General features: G+C 42.0%; 2 protein-coding genes across 2 annotated transcripts; both read left to right on the forward strand.

Moving 5' to 3' along the window:
* The first annotated feature begins 4,372 nt into the window (after positions 1-4,372).
* LOC134467394 (parvalbumin, thymic-like) lies at positions 4,373-8,050 on the forward strand. The gene is made up of 4 exons (XM_063221289.1): positions 4,373-4,433; positions 4,774-4,906; positions 6,057-6,166; positions 7,818-8,050. The coding sequence occupies exons 1-4, from the start codon at positions 4,373-4,375 to the stop codon at positions 7,847-7,849; spliced, it is 336 nt and encodes a 111-aa protein (XP_063077359.1). The 3' UTR covers positions 7,850-8,050.
* A 1,892-nt stretch (positions 8,051-9,942) lies between these two features.
* Positions 9,943-12,810, forward strand: LOC134466727 (parvalbumin beta 2). The gene is made up of 5 exons (XM_063220592.1): positions 9,943-10,027; positions 10,747-10,818; positions 11,192-11,324; positions 11,728-11,837; positions 12,523-12,810. The coding sequence occupies exons 2-5, from the start codon at positions 10,758-10,760 to the stop codon at positions 12,546-12,548; spliced, it is 330 nt and encodes a 109-aa protein (XP_063076662.1). The 5' UTR covers positions 9,943-10,027; positions 10,747-10,757; the 3' UTR covers positions 12,549-12,810.
* The last annotated feature ends 3,507 nt before the right edge of the window (positions 12,811-16,317 follow it).

Consider the following 16,317-nt stretch of genomic DNA (forward strand, 5'->3'; position numbering starts at 1 on the left):
GCATATACACATGTAGAAGTGTGGGTTAGGGGTGCGTCGCTTGTCTTACCGGCACCATCTCATTGACATGGCACCAGCAAACTGTTCAGAATTAGGGTTAGAGTTATAGGGTTAGTTCTAACAAGAAAGGAAACAAAAAAGGGTAACAATTAATTTCACAGTGCCATTCACTACATATTATTTTACACTACATTTTATCACAGTTGCTTAAGAGGTGCCCGCATGGCCGCTAACAGCTTTTGCTGGGCCCAGGGCAAAGTTATCTGAAATGGCCCCCCATCTAATACATACAATGTAAAGAAAACTCAATTTTGGGCCCTATCTCTTCGAGGGCCCGAGACAACTGTCCCCTTTGTCCACCCCTGTCAGCTTCCCTAGCATTTGGGTACCTGTATCTTTCTGGAGTTGTTAAAATACAGTGTGATACAGAAACACCTGTAACAATGAAGACTGACAAATACATGTATTCTGATAAAAATCATCAAAGATGTTAAAAGTGTTATGAAGTCCATTTTCCGGGGCAACACTCCTTAAGTCATTGGTGCTGCTTTTTGACTTTGAAAAAACTGACTGGTAAAACACTGTCGTAAACTCCTGACAAAAGGTGTAACCAACTTATTAAATGAATGCTGTCAAAGCCCCAAAGAGGATTCATCTGAAGAACCCCACTCACCCCAACACTCCAAGCCTTGGTCTTCTTTCCACACGTCAGGTCCTCCCAGCTTGATTCTCATGTCCAGTCTCCTCCAGTGCCACATCTTCAATGGACTTCTCAGGATCTCCATTTCAACAGGCTCCAAAGCTGTACTGAAGGGAAAAAAAGGAACCTGACTTCACTAAAATACGCTTTTTAAAGGCCAGTCGCGACGAGCACTGTGGTAGATTAGACAACATAAAAAAGGCGAGTAGCGCTGAGCACTACAGTAGACGAGACAACATAAGAGCAAAGTCGTAACGACGACTAGACCACACTACAAAGACTAGACAATGAGGGATACAGCAAGATTCCCCCTGCAACCCCCCCCCCCGAAAAAAAAAAAAAACTGTACATCTGAACCAACAAGTGCTCTAGGTCTGCTCCCCCCTGTTCCTTTCCTCTCCTCTCCTCTCCTCTCCTCTCCTCTCCTCTCCTCTCCTCTCCTCTCCTCTCCTCTCCTCTCTTCTCCTCTCCTCTCCTCTCCTTTCCTTTTCTGCTGTCCCTCCGCCCACCTCAACACTGTCCATCACACAGGAAGCCTGGCCTTCCTGCAAACAAGCGTCAGCGGGAGAGGGGGACAAGGCCATAGGGGCAGGTAGTGGTGGCGGTGGTGGCGGCAGCGTGGTGTGTGTGTGTGTGTGTGTGTGTGTGTGTGTGTGTGTGTGTGTGTGTGTGTGTGTGTGTGTGTGTGTGTGTGTGTGTGTGTGTGTGTGTGTGTGTGTGTGTGTGTGTGTGCGTGTGTGTGCGTGCGTGTGTGTACTGAGGGGCAGTTGGGGATGGGGAAGGAGAGGAAGAGGAGATGGGTTTGGGTTTTGGGGGGGGGGGGGGTGGGGTGGATGTAGATGATTTAATGTAAAAATCACAGGAAAAGGGAATACATGTATTACTAATCATGTAAGGGAATGCCATTTCTAACAACTTATGGAACGCTTACATTATCGGAAAGCATATGTTCAAGGTTTTATGCAAACTGTCCCTTCTCTCCACAACCCCGATGAAGTACCTCCGCGACCCCCAGTTTGGGAACCATTGTGTGTCGTAGTGTGTGTGATTGTGGTGAGAAGAAGCGGTTAGGATTGGGGCTGGGGAGATATGGGGAGAGGAGAGGAGAGAGGGGGGTTAGAGCCAGTTGTGGGGGGGAGGATGTGGATGTTTTTGTTGTTGTTCAGGCCCAGGGGCTGGCAGAGGCCTGGAGGTACGTATTCGTCCATCCTGAGGAAAGGAGGCTGTGGAGGAAGCAGGCCTCACCGGCCACACGCAGGCGTCATCATGCGGCAGCCAGGCAGCTCTCCGCTCTGCTCTGCTCTGCTCTGCACTCTCTCTCTCTCCCAGCCACCTGCACCGGACTCAACTGTGCACGTGCATGAACACACACACACAGACACACAGACAGACACACAGACAGACACACACACATGCACATGCGTGCACACATACACACACACACATTTACAGTGTCGCACACACACACACACACACACACACACACACACACACACACGCACCCCCCCACACACACACACATGCGCAAACGCACAAACACACACACACACACACACACATGCGCCCACGCACATGCACATATCCGTGTGAACACACACACACATTTTTGCTTTAATCTGTCTTTCTCTATTATGTACAGTATGCAATCTCTCGGACAGTATGTCATACTCACATGATAGGAAAACAATATGGGAGAAAGAATTCTGGGTGTGTAGGTCGAAAATGGCCAAAATGATGGCAGTAAAGACCTTCTGTTGTTATACAAGTCTGTCTGACTAAAAGGCAATTGATACACAGAGTTTAGGCAGTATTTCATCAGTAGTAAAGGGCCATGGTTGTGCTGTGACTGTGCTGAAACTGTGTTTGACAGTGTCTACGTTTACGTAATTAATAATTCTGAATTAAGTAGCTCCGTCGAGTTTACTTTGATCTTTCATTTAATTCTGAATTGTGAAGTCTGTACATGATGTTTTCAAAGCGGAATTAAGTTTTATTCCAAATTAAAGTGAGTTAATTCTGAATTAAATGTGTCATTCGATAACCTCATAACCAATACTCAAAGAACTCTTGGTGCTCAATTAGCGAGGAGAATTACCGCTCTTTTAACGAGTGGCAGCTGCGCAAAAACAGGATGTTTGCAGGCAGACTGTGCCAAACATTCAATGGAGCGCACCAAATCATTACACGGAAACATCTAGAAGGACTGAACGGGAATGAAAAGTGTCTACATCTGGCCAGACCAAATATAACCTGCTATCTGTTGTCCATCTAACATAAGAATGGTGTTTTAACTGTCGGGGAAAGCGGGGGTGGGGGGTTGGTGGGTGGGGGGATGTCGGGGAGTGGTGTCTGGATATGACTTCATACTACTTCTTCTACGACCAGGACTAACTACAAAACAATAGCTTTTTCTGTGTGAATTAGTAGGATTTCTTTTTTTTTTTACTTTGTCTTTGGGGCTTCTTTGTCTGTTTTTCCTTTTCTGTTATGAGACAAGGCTTATGCTATGTGTGGTTTGTTTTTTGTTTTCACAAAGTAAAATTAAATTTTTCTTTGACATATTGACCATTGTCAAATTCACATGCAACTCACGTTCGATCTCACAGAAATCCAGAGTCATGGAAGAGAATGAGAAGAAAGAGAGAAAGAACAACATTAAAAAAACATTACTTTAATACAATTATAATGTATTGTTTTTTTCTAATTATAATATTTCAAGGTGCACTGTGTAGGATGGTGGCCAGAGAAGGTATTACAACTATGCTGCTCAATCAAACAGTGCTGCCTATTGCTAAATTTGATCTTTTCATGAATATTTTCAAATCAATAAACTAATATTGATTAGTATGACTAATGTACATTACATGTTTCATCTAAAAATGTCTATTTCTAGGAAAACCCCCTTTTCATGTATGAAGAATGCCATTTTCCCAGGCATAATAAAAACTTGGAATTTGAGGGTTGCGGTGAGTATTCAGTTAACATCAGTGAACGGGCAGCAGGAATTCTGGAAATACAGTAAACTTCTAAAAATATTACACAATGCACCTTTAATTACATTGTTCTGTTATTCCTTCTCTGTTCTGTTATTCCATTTCATCATAATATAACTTCCACAGAATAAATAAATAAACCTGATAAATATGAGTAAGAGTCTTTACCACTAACACTTCTTACATCTGTCAGCACAAACAAGAGAAATCCCAATACGGTGGTGTCGACTCCAGGGCTAGTTACAGTTACAACCTGAAGAGGCTTCAAGGAGAGAGAAAGAAAGGGGCAGCCCAGGTGAGACTGACAACAATGGGCCTGGTCGGCTGGTGATGTAGTGCTTCAAGTGGCGTTTGATGCAGGGCCGGTTTCACAACAGAGGCAAGGGTGGGCACCTGCCTCAGGCCCTTCCAACCTCCCTGAACTGCAGGGACCTTCCAGACCATCTGCCCAGTCCTCTTTCCTTGTTAAAGGTGTGAGGATTTGAAGGGCCCCCTAACCAGGTTCGCTTTGGCCCCACCAAATGACTAAATCCACCACCGGTTGGTTGGATGGAGGAGAGCTTTTCCCCAGCTTCCATCCACCATCCTCAGCAAGACCAGTTCACAGTCTGTCAAGTCTCTGACAGCCTCTCTGCAAAGTCTCCCTCCCTGGCTTCCTCCTGACTCGACTTCCATAAGGATGGCCGTGACCGACTTCCTTGCTGCTGCTGACATTACCTCGGCCATCAACGCTTGCCAAGGTATGGGGAAAGCTAGCTGTCACACTGGGTTTTCTTTTCCATCGACTGCCAAATGAAACAGTCAGGGGTCCGAAGCGTTAAGTTGCTGGAATTCTGTTGTTTGGCTGGCTGGCTCGCTTGTGGTGGTTGCTGGCTCCCCCCCTCGCGCACTCGCTCCCCTTTTATTCTGAGCCATAACATCACATGCATGTTACATTATCAGGTTGGTATCATGTTGTTATCGCCTGACGAAAGGCTTCTTCCTGTCATGATGTGCTTGTCATATCTTTTTTTGTTTCTCCTCCTTCCTTCTCTTCTCTTCCCTCTATCATCTCTTCTCTCTCCCCCTACATGGTACCAGCGAAAGATACGTTCAGTCCCAGGGCCTTTTTTAACGCTGTGGGGCTGTCCAAGAAGTCGCCCCCAGAGATAGAGAAGGTGTTTCGGATCCTGGACCAGGATAAGAGTGGCTTTATTGAGCAAGATGAGCTGCAGTTGAGTATATTCTTGTCCTTTCAAAATGGATCTCGTTGAGCCTTTAACTTCTTTTGAGTTCAACAGGTGACAAGCAACTCCAGTAATGTATATTGTTGTCACATCATATACTAAGGTAACACTTGCGGGAAATGCAAAAGGAGACAAGAGGGCACCCTTGCTCTTCGTAAGGTGCATTTGTTATGGTAAAGAAACTGAGGCTCATTATTTACGAATTTTGTCTTCGCTCTCCCCTCTCCAAGTAAGAGACAGTTCTTATTTAAGTAATTTTCCTCTTGTCTTTGGATAAAAGCTTCTGCTGAATGTAATGTGACGTAAAATGCATTTTGAAAATAAAATAAAAACAGTGTGTAATTTTAGTTAATTTCCTAAATGTATGATTCCCATTAACACATTTGAGCTTACCATGAATAATTACTGAATAAATATAAGTTTTTCAGTCAAATATGTCTAGGACTGTAACTCAAAATGGAAAAGGGAAAGGATCCACCTCTTCATGTAAGAAAAGTAGGCCTGTACATGTTCAAGCTTTAATGAATATTTAGAAATTGATTGTGGTTGTACAATGTTCATGAAAATATGCAATTTGTGAATGGGCAGCATAAATTCTGGAAATAAATAGCTGGAAAACTACACAGTGGATCTTTTAATCCTGATGCTTTAGTCTGGAAAGGCAAATATGAGCCGCACACCGATGAGATCCGTTTTAATTGATTGTATTGTTGTGATTTTCTGGGCCAACACAGCCCTTCCTCAGACACCAGTGGAGGCAAAAACATCACGGCAATGGGTTAAAAGGGAGCTCATCGGTGTGTGGTTCATCTTTGACTTTCTTGAACAAAAACGTTTAGAATCTACATCTATCTTAAATGGATACATACTATGTATGAGATCTGACCGTGAATCGTCTGAATCTGACACACTTGGCTCTTTCTCCAAAGGAGATGCCTTCATCTGGATGTGACATTTGACTGCTTGTGAAATGTGTAGCAAACATTCAGTAAATAAAGTATTTAAAAAGTACACACTGGAATACATACACAATACATTTAGGAAATAAAGTAATAAAAAACTTCGTAGTGTGTACACTTTGAGCATAATCTCGTCTCGTACCACGTCTGGATCTGACACACCTGACTGCTTGTCCAGACTCTTCCTCCAGAACTTCTCCAAAGGAGCCAGGACCCTGACGGCAGCCGAGACCCGAGCCTTCATGCAGGCCGGAGACATGGATGGGGATGGCAAGATTGGCTGGGAAGGTACGCAAAACATGATCAGCAGGGGAGAAATGCAGTGTTAAAGGTGCACTGTGTAGCCCCTACTTTGGCACTGTGGACACTCGTTTGCTATGCCGCCAACACGGGTTCGATTCCCGGCCTGGGTCCTTTGCCAACCCTTGCCTGTCTCTCTCTCCCAACTCGCTTCCTCGCCTCACCTTCTGCACTGTACTATTATGAATAAAGTCAAAAAGACCAAAAAAATATAAATTTTAAAAAAAAGGTGCACTGTAGGATGGTGGCCAGAGTAGCAACTCATTGAAACTGTGCTGTCTACTGCAGAATTTGCAGCTAAAAATGTCTATTTCTGTAAATTCAAAATGGCAAACAATGGAGAAGATCCCCCATTCCATGTATGAAAAGTGCAATTTCCCCAATCATTTGATGGTGGTGGTAAGAATTCGGCAAAATATTTGTGAATGAGCAGCATGAATTCTAGAAATAAACTACAAAAAATATTACACAGCGCACCTTTAATTCAACACTGACACTCTGGGACAACAAGATCGGCCCAGGAGAGTATGCCAAGCGTGATCACATAGTACATTTTCAGTGCTAATTCAACACCTACTATAGAGTCAATTTAACATCTTCTAGAGTCAATTTGTTCCCAGAGTACTCTTTAAGCACACACTCTAGATCAGTGATTCTCAACTGATGGGTCGGGACCCAAAAGCGGGTCGCGGAGGGGTCATGGGTGGGTCGCGGAGCTGTGGTGTAGAAAAAAAATCGTAATTCATTGATTGGCTAAAAAAAAAAAAAAATCCAACTTTTCCTGCAACAATTTGCAACTTTTATGTTGATAGGCGATTGAACTTGTGTCATCTGTCGTCATAGATAAAATCAGAATGTTTATGCGAGACAGTAGCATGCAACCAGTCATTCGAGTGTCTCTAAAAATATTGGGTCGCGACAGAATGAGAGTGGAAAATGGTGGGTCCCAAGACTGTTCCAGTTGAGAACCACTGCTCTAGATGATGTTAAACTGCCTCTCCGGGTGTTGAATCTGAAAATGTTAGTTTAATGAGTAAAGTGTCATACTAACGTTTTGGCTGTGTCTTCATCAGAGACAAAGTAGCATCTGTGAAGACTTGTCATTTATCCGAGCCATGTTACCCAAAGACTCAACTTGTAAGCCAATGGATTTCTTGAGCTGCATACAACTAAACTCTTTGGATATTACCACCCAGGAGAGTGTAAACAACCCATGTGGAAACTAAGTCATTAAGTCGTAAAAGTCATGTCAGGTCAAGTTATGTGAAAGTCAAAATCCAAAGCTTTTCAAGAACAAAAACAGACAACAACTAATGCTGTGGATATGTACACTATATACCTCTGTGTAAGATGTGTTTTTATTTTAGTTTTTTAAAGAAAAAATCACTTTCTGCTCGAATGGCAAAACGGGCATGGGGAAGTCTCAAAGCATTACCATTCTGTATAGCAAACTGTTTAACGAGAATTCAAGGAGAAAAATAAAATAAAATAAACCCCCCTCTCTCTCTCTCTTTTCAACTGCTGTGGAAGAAAATAACAGGTGTTAGCCAAATGCTCTGTACAAGTGTGTGGGGGGTTTGCCTATACCTTTGTGTGGAATGTGTCTCTGATGCAAAACTGTCTCTTTCTGCACCGCCAGAGTTTTCAGCCCTCGTGCACTCGTCATGCTGATGATGACAGCCTGGCCAGGTCTGCCGTCTCAGCATTCCAAGCTCACCAACTGGAAGTGTTTTATTTAGATCAATGCCCATTTTGTCCCGTCTTGTCTTGGCAAGAGTCATTTCACTTGTAAGGTGTCATTCCTAGTATTCAGTAATAATGACTACTTTGTCTTTGCGGAATCATTTGCTTGTAAGATGTCATTGCGATTTAAAATAAATGATTATAACAACCTATAACAACCTGTCTTTCTTTTAGCAAGAGTCATTTCACTTGTAAGATGCCATTCCAGTTTACAATTAACGGTCATAATAAAAGTAACAGCCTACATAAAGGCCCTTGGTTCACTATGACAATGTGTGTGCAGTTTTGGAATTGTTTTACATAGATCAATACCATTTGACTTGTCATGTCTTGTTTTAGCAAGAGTAATTTCACTTGTAAGATGCCATTCCAGTCTAATTAACGGTCATAATAAAAGAAACAGCCTAAATAAAGGCCCTTGGTTCACTATGACACTGCGTGTGCAGTTTTGGAAGTGTTTTATTCATATTATTATTGTATTGTATTGTATTGTATTGGCAAGAGCCATTTCATTTGTAAGATGTCATTCCAGTAGCCAATTGAATAATAATTTGTCTTGTCTTGACAAAGTGATTCTGCACTGAGTGTGCAGTTTTTGTTGCAAAAAAACCACTCATCTTGGCAGTCCTATTACATGTAAGCAGGGAAGCTGACAGGGGGGACAAAGACGGTCAGCTGTCCCAGGCCCGGGAGGGGGGGGTTGCAGAAATGGGTTCTCATACCATTATATAATGTATTTAGAAGGGGGGCCTATTAGATGATTTTGTCCCGGGCCTGGTCAAAGTTGTCAGTGGCCCTGCTTGTAAGATGTCATTCCGGTATACAATTTGGCCTAGTAAGTATAACAGAAGACCCACCCTAAGTAAAGACCCTTGGTTCACTATGACACTGCGTGTGCAGTTTTTTGTTGCAAAAAAGACGTAGGAAGTTATAAATAGCACATCTCTCACAAGAGCTCTCTGTCTCACAGTTCTCGGAGCTATGCGTAAACAAGTTTTTAAGACACTGTTTCACACATGATCACGTTCATGACGCAATTCAATAAATAACATATTGTATATACATACATTAAATGTAATATATACATACATTATATAACATATATATATGTATATATACATTTTGTGATTCAAGTATTTAGCCTATATATATATATATATATATATATATATATATATATATATATATATATATATATACTGTATTTATATAGGCTAAATACTTGAATCACAAAATGTTTTAAATTAAATAAATCATACAATTGAGTAGCTATAACTCCGCAATGCAATAAAAACACATTTTGCTTGAGGAAACTCTGACCTTCAGTCAGAAACTCTGAGTCTGAAAGCACACACCACTGTGTAAAATTGCCATTCAGCAGTAATGAATTTGTCTCATATGCCCTCTAATTCATTTCTAGCCCCAGATCATTTTCTACCATGGCCTTAAAAGCCAGGGCATTTATCTTACTAGATGCTTGGGTGTTTGTGAAATTCTGAGAGGGCATTCTGTCACATACATGTGGGGTTCATCTTACAAACGCAACAGAAGAGCTTAAAAGAATCCAGAAAGATTGGCAGCTGTAATTTGATATTTCTCTTCCTCCTCTTCTCCTCCTCAATCCCCTGCCCATGTTTGGGATTTCCCAAAAGACATCTCCTGATAAATTGCTTACTATTTATTCCCCATGAAATGAATGAAAGTGCTAAAAAATAAAAGTTGTGGATCTCCAAATAAACTGAATGGCGACAAATAGCAAATTAGCATCCTGTTAAATAGGGGACTAATGAAATAGTTCCACTTCACGGGAGTCATATTACAAAGAAATCGCATTGTAGACAGTAAGCAATATACATCGACTGCACGAGCGAAAAGAGACGCCCAAAGATGCCCGCTTGTGTTTCACGCGCAGACTTCGAGCATCTCCATTTTGACGGGATAAAAATAGGCCTATATGACTTGGACACATTTTTTTGGAAACTATACCTAACCTAAGCATTTGGTGTCTGTTTCACCCTGCTCGAACAGAGTATATAAGCCAGGCAGACACAGGACATCTTCAGCCTGTGCACATCCTTGCTACTCAGACGTAGACCAAAGCCTAAGGTGAGTCGCTGAACAGGAGCTCCTTTTTTATGAGGAAGAGAAAACGGTGATGCGATGGGGCGCTCTTGGGTCTTTGGGAGAGCCTAAATGGAATACAGTTCAATGGACGAACTCGGGATGTTTCTCACTTGGAACTCATTCTGGACTTCACTTTTGGCTTGGATCTGCAAGGCAGAAAATATTTTTCCTGTCTTTGAATCGAATGCGCACCAAGACCTCTACTCAAAGCAGTGGATGAAAATGGGGGTCACGTGGGGCTACTACTTTGTTAAATAGACGCAGGGGGTTGTGTGATGCTACAGCATTCAGACAGAAAAGTCGTAAGCAGATATGGAGTTAGGTGTCTGGCAATTGTTTTGAACACAGGCTACAACAGGAAACGTTGTCTAGGAATATTTTAATTCGTTGGTTAGGAAGATTTAAATTCAGCCCTAACGTAGCCTATTTCATGTCTACAGTAGAGAAGTGTTCTTACTTGCTTCTTTAGATGCTTGAAGGGTCCTACTTTAGTGCCAAATGCATGTTTTGGTGTGATGGATGCTATGGGCTGCAGGTCCAGAGTCCTAATGACAGTGACCTAGCCTTTTATAGGGTCAAATCCAATCCGATTGTGCAAGGATGTCTCTGCTTTGCCTGTCTGTTTACATGAATGTACATTTCCCCCCCATACACGTGGGCACAATAGCCTAATCTAGAACTGTTCTGTTCTCCCACTTTAGATCTGACCGAAATGGCCTTCGCTGGAATCCTCGCCGACGCTGACATCAGCGCTGCCATCGACGCTTGCGCAGGTGAGAGATGCTACCACAGAAAACACAGTCATATTGATCTAGAAGTCGCAGCCATATTTCTTCCAATAGCTTGCACGAATTTTCCTCAAAGTCCAGCAAAGGCTATGTGATACTTTCTAAGTGAACGCTAGGAAGCTTTACATGCAGACTATTTTTTATCCGGTAGCCTACCTGGATTTCCATGTTGTGAAAGTGGTAAGAACTAAACTAGCCTAACGTTCAGCAACAGCAAGGTATGCAGCCTATTTGGAAAAAAAAGTCATTAGTGTATCTGGACGTCACCTATGCGGCCTACTGCCCTGAGTAAAAAAGATCTGGTGTGAATGACATACAAACTCGCGTGTGCTCACCACCATCCTTCCCTTGCCAACAGCTGCCGATTCCTTCAACTACAAGACCTTCTTCGCCAAGTGCGGTCTTAGCGCCAAGTCCGCCGATGATGTCAAGAAGGCCTTCTTCGTCATTGACCAGGACAAGAGCGGCTTCATTGAGGAGGATGAGCTGAAGTAAGCGCAAGCCCCTCTGATCACTTTTCAGCCAATTCAACAAGACATTTTTAAAGTCGCCAAGTAACCACTATCGGATGCCACACACCTAAGACCCTTGCAAGCCGCCACCACCTGCTCCAAATGCCTAATGGGCAAGAAATAATATGGTGGCGTTGACAGACCTGAGGAGAACAGCAGCACAATATTGTTTATGATGATTGATTTAAAAAGCCTGGAGGTCAAGTAACCGATCCTTCATGATATGAAAGAATACCCTTGAGAATATAGATCATACTGATGACATAATTACACAGTAGACTACTAAACAACACTGTATTGTAGACTGGTATTGGCGACTGCTAATATCTGGCACAAATCCTATGTGATGTCTTCACTCATTAATTCTTTTTTTTCTCCCCAGGCTGTTCCTGCAGACCTTCAAGGCTGGTGCCAGAGCTCTGACTGATGCTGAGACCAAGGCTTTCCTTGCAGCAGGAGACAGTGATGGTGATGGCAAGATCGGAGTTGACGGTGAGAAATGGCACTTTTATTTCATGGCTAGCCTATATAGTAAAGAAAAAGTAGTGTTAATTCAACACTTAGAGGGTACTCGAGAAAAAATACACGCTTGAAGATGTTAAATCAACTCTCAAGTGTTGAATTGACACCACATTTCCTACTGTGTTGCTACTCAATAACGTATTCATATCAGTATCACAACGACTTAGATACCTGAACATTGATCTCATTGACTAAGTAATGGTAATCATTTCCCAAGCAGTAAAAGACAACTCGATTCAGTCTTTTTTAAAACAAAGCTGCTGGCAAGAGGGCACTAACATTTATACAGTGTATTATTACTATAAAGATGACAGCTGATCTCAATCTGTTGGTTTTTTAAATCAGTCATTATTAATAATGTGATACAAGTGCTCTCTCTCTCTCTCTCTCTCTCTCTCTCTCTCTCTCTCCAAAAGAGTATCATGGTATTGTACATTTGTATAAGTATAACACACAAGTTCTTTAAATAAACTCCAAACATTAAGGATATCAAATTGTTGAAGCATGCATACAATGTAGACCTTATTGCGATACATAGCCATCCAATCTGATCTACATCTGGAAATAATATCGATATGACTAGTAACCCAACACTGTAAAATCATTTTTATTTAGAAGATGAATCTTCATATCATTTTTTTTATTATTTCCACAGAGTTTGCTCTCCTTGTGAAGGCCTAAGTTTTCATGGAACCACAAAGTTCTTGGAACAAGACTTCTGCTGTTGTAGACTACCTGGCTCAAAAATAGCTGATATTGTCTTTTTTATATATTTATTTATGAATACCCTGCCAACTCTTGCAAGGTTATGTGCGAGGTCTCAACACCTGTTCATTTTGTCATGTTGTGTAATTATGTTGTATGTTCACAACCACACACCAGTGCAATTATTCAATCTCTTTTGCACTTTTCAGAAATGAAATAAATCAACATTTGGAATAAATGCCTTGGTTCAACTGTTTTTATTGGTCACACACACACACACACACACACACACACACACACACACACACACACACACACACACACACACACACACAAATACACAAAGAAAACCTTCACAAAATGTCTCAGAATTTAACGGTTTAATTTCCAACATTTTTAATCGGCACAAAAACCAAAACAAAAGACAAAAAAATGGGTACACACACTATTTTGGCAACCCCTCATGCAGCCAGACCAGGGGAGTCAGACAGTACCCCATTAACAATTAGACTACATTGTACCAGGGCTATGAGGAAAGAGGAGCGGGTGGTGGGTGGTGGGTGCCTGGAGTGACGATAGCGGGTGGGGTGGGGGCCGAGAAAGCACCTGTTGGCAATAACTGATAGGAGGGGATTGCTGAACTGCCCCCCCTCTGCTCAACGGCCAACCCTCACCCCCCTAGCATGCGAAGAGAATGCTGGCCATGCACACTCAATCCTTTGGATGGAGGGAGGGCGAGGGGTGGGGGGGTTACCAGGAGGGAGGGCTGGAGGAGGGGGGGGGAGTTATCAGGGCGGGCTGGGGGGGCACGAAGATGCCATGCCCCCTACTCAATTAGAGATGCCGTGCTAGGCAGGAACTGAGCCACACTGGTGCTAGGGTTTCAGAAGACTATAATTAAGTAAGATGGATTACCATTTTAACCAGATCCCCGCCGGCCGGTGGTGGGGTGAGACGGGCAGAATCCAGGCCATGCTGCTGTATGTGTGTTACGGAGCGAGAGAGAACGAGAATGAGAGAGAGTATAGGGAGAGAGAAGGAGCACATAGTATATATACGGGAGAGAGAGAGAGAGAGGGAGTAAAGGGAGAGAGAGAAGGAGCACATAGTATATTTACAGGATATAAATACATTTTTCCACTCTTGGACGCAGCTGTCAGGAGTCGAGTCGGCAGGGATGTCAATGCCTGAGCAACGTAATAAGACTAGCCTTGGGGTACATGAGGCTTCTGGGAAAAACCAAGCAGCTAGTTTGCAACAGAGCACATAATCGTTTGACACGTGTCATAAAATAAATATTTCTTTAAAGGCAGTGTGTGTGTAATTTTAGTTGTTTATTTTCAAGATGTTTACTGCCTTTTCACAAATTGGACCCTTTCATGATTTTTTTGTAAGTGCTAAAAGAATATTTACTGGTCGTCTAACCAAAGTGCAGAAAGTGTTGCAGCCAAAGCTGTCAATGACTGATCATTCAAAATGGCGGACATGGAGAAGATCACCTATTCATGTATGAAAAGTGTATATTTCCATGTCATAATGAATACTTTGACATTGATGGTGGTGGTAAATACACGTAAAAAGATAGCATTTGTAAATGGGCAGTATAAGTTCTGAAAGTAAACTTCTAAAAAAAATGACTGTACTGTACCTTTAAATCCTTCTGCGGATTAATGTCCACTGTGACAAGTTGCATAGTTCCACAGCCATACAAAGATCAGAAGAAAAGAATTAGAGTTTGCAAATAAAACATTGAAGAATTAGTTTGTATGTGTTCTCATGTGCATTGGCCTTATTTGCAAACCACTCAAGCAAGATCCGTTCTTCCCAAGAAGAGCTCTGGTGGTTGGACATTGCTTTAGGAGTCACATCTCACTCATACAGGATGGCTTTGGACAGCTGTGGCCATTGCATAACACTGGAAAGGTTACCTGATCAATTTCTTAAACTACAACCGTACAATGAAATATCTGATAGGTTTTCAAGTAGATGTAAACTATTGTGGGTTTATAATTTCATAACCTTGACATGACAAGTCAAACACAAAAAGGCAAACTTGGCAATTTGATGAGTAATGTAAAAAAATAAAAAATAAAAAAAAATCTTTGGCACAAGTGGAAAAGCGCACTCCTCAGAAATCTTACATTTTAAAACAATTTTGGCCATATCTGTTACAAGCATGTGCTCACCAGTCATAAATCTTTGCTGGTGGTTCTGTTTTGACAACCACATCCTCTACCTTGCCCTTGTCATTCCATGACAAGTGTAGAAAAAATGCTTTTAAAAAGTTCAACACCTTGTTTGGGGTTTCACAATAAAAGTACAAACAAGAAGCACAAATAAAAGTCACAATACTGCCACCTCCTGCAACAATAGTGATATGTTTATCATTTCTTATGTTATGACAGTTTATATACAGCTTATCCACTTTTAAGCAAACCTCAATGTCTTAACTTTCTCATACATAGGCTACCCAGACAACAACAGAACAAATACATAGTCTGAACTCACACTCTTAGATATGTTTGATTATAAGTTTGGTTGCTTTTATCAGATTATACCATTTTGTTATATTTATACAACAGTAATCACAGGATAGCTTAGTAGGCTAGCGAGACGCCAGGGCTGTAAATAAGCATAGATGAGTCGGGGTAGACCTGGAGTTAACAGGGGAACTCCTAGCAGCTTGTCTGTACATTTTAATGAGGATGTAGCTATCGGTGTGCATCACTTTCAGAAATAGCCCCCTAGCCATAATAGACACCAGCCGGCTAATGAGAGGTGAGAAAGCTCCAAAACACAACCATCCACCACTTCCTAATTGAATGCACGAAATGCCAACCCTAGACACCCATCCTCAGGACCTGACTACAAAAAAAAAAATCGGGTACACAAATGGTAAACAATAGATGGTTGTGGAAGGGTTCAAAATAACGATCTCCACGACGCACTGTATTGGCTTAGAGATGCCGGGGAACGTTACATAGAATAGCCCAGATGCAAAGCTATAAACAAAACACTGAAATAACGACAGAGCATCATTAGAGACTGCATGCTGAGTCTGCGTAAAGTATGCGCAAAGCAGAGAACAATGCGTCAAGGCGCGCGCCATTCCTCACACTCCAAAAATACATCAGCTCATACTGAAGTAGTTTCGTCGTTGTCTATAAAAACAATGAAAATGAAACATTCACTTTCATGCGAGCTAATTCAGAAACCCACAAATCTTGACCAATATGACCATGGTTACATCATACACTTTGTACAGTTCCATATTGAAATCCGAGAAACGTTTCACAATACATCGGTTCATATCCACATGTCACTATTTGGCCATCTTTTTGTGCATATTGCACCTGTATACCATACCAGAAGAAAAGTCGCCCAAAATTGGCGAAGGGGAGTCCTCATTTGACATGGCCAGAGGTCCTGACTTGTAGAATCCTAATCCATCTGAAACTGCTCCTCTGCAAAAAAAAACATTGCTATGACCTTACCAGCATCCCTGCTAGCGTCCTTCCTCAGCATCAAAGTTCGAATTTTGCGTCGCCAACCCCATTCGTTTTTTTCACACAGATCAGCAACATGTAAAATTAGCTCGATTGAATATTAAAGACTTTTTTCCTACACGTACCTTTTATGCATCTTCATTTATGTGCTTATAAATAGATCGGCCTGGCTACTGGATACATTTTTCAACCAACTGCTTTGCATGCGGTATCCATTTCATTAAGCTTCATATTTCGGG

Source organism: Engraulis encrasicolus, chromosome 17, assembly GCF_034702125.1.
Source record: "Engraulis encrasicolus isolate BLACKSEA-1 chromosome 17, IST_EnEncr_1.0, whole genome shotgun sequence".
In the NCBI taxonomy this organism is placed as follows: Eukaryota; Metazoa; Chordata; class Actinopteri; order Clupeiformes; family Engraulidae; genus Engraulis; species Engraulis encrasicolus.

Excerpts from the sequence above, each read along its gene's own strand:
- LOC134467394 (XM_063221289.1), top strand. The coding sequence starts at position 4,373 with ATGGCCGTGACCGACTTCCTTGCTGCTGCTGACATTACCTCGGCCATC. Across the intron at positions 4,434-4,773 it reads GGCCATCAACGCTTGCCAAG|CGAAAGATACGTTCAGTCCC; the intron begins GTATGGGGAAAG and ends ACATGGTACCAG. Across the intron at positions 6,167-7,817 it reads TGGCAAGATTGGCTGGGAAG|AGTTTTCAGCCCTCGTGCAC; the intron begins GTACGCAAAACA and ends CTGCACCGCCAG.
- LOC134466727 (XM_063220592.1), top strand. The coding sequence starts at position 10,758 with ATGGCCTTCGCTGGAATCCTCGCCGACGCTGACATCAGCGCTGCCATC. Across the intron at positions 11,325-11,727 it reads ATTGAGGAGGATGAGCTGAA|GCTGTTCCTGCAGACCTTCA; the intron begins GTAAGCGCAAGC and ends TTTTCTCCCCAG. Across the intron at positions 11,838-12,522 it reads TGGCAAGATCGGAGTTGACG|AGTTTGCTCTCCTTGTGAAG; the intron begins GTGAGAAATGGC and ends TTATTTCCACAG.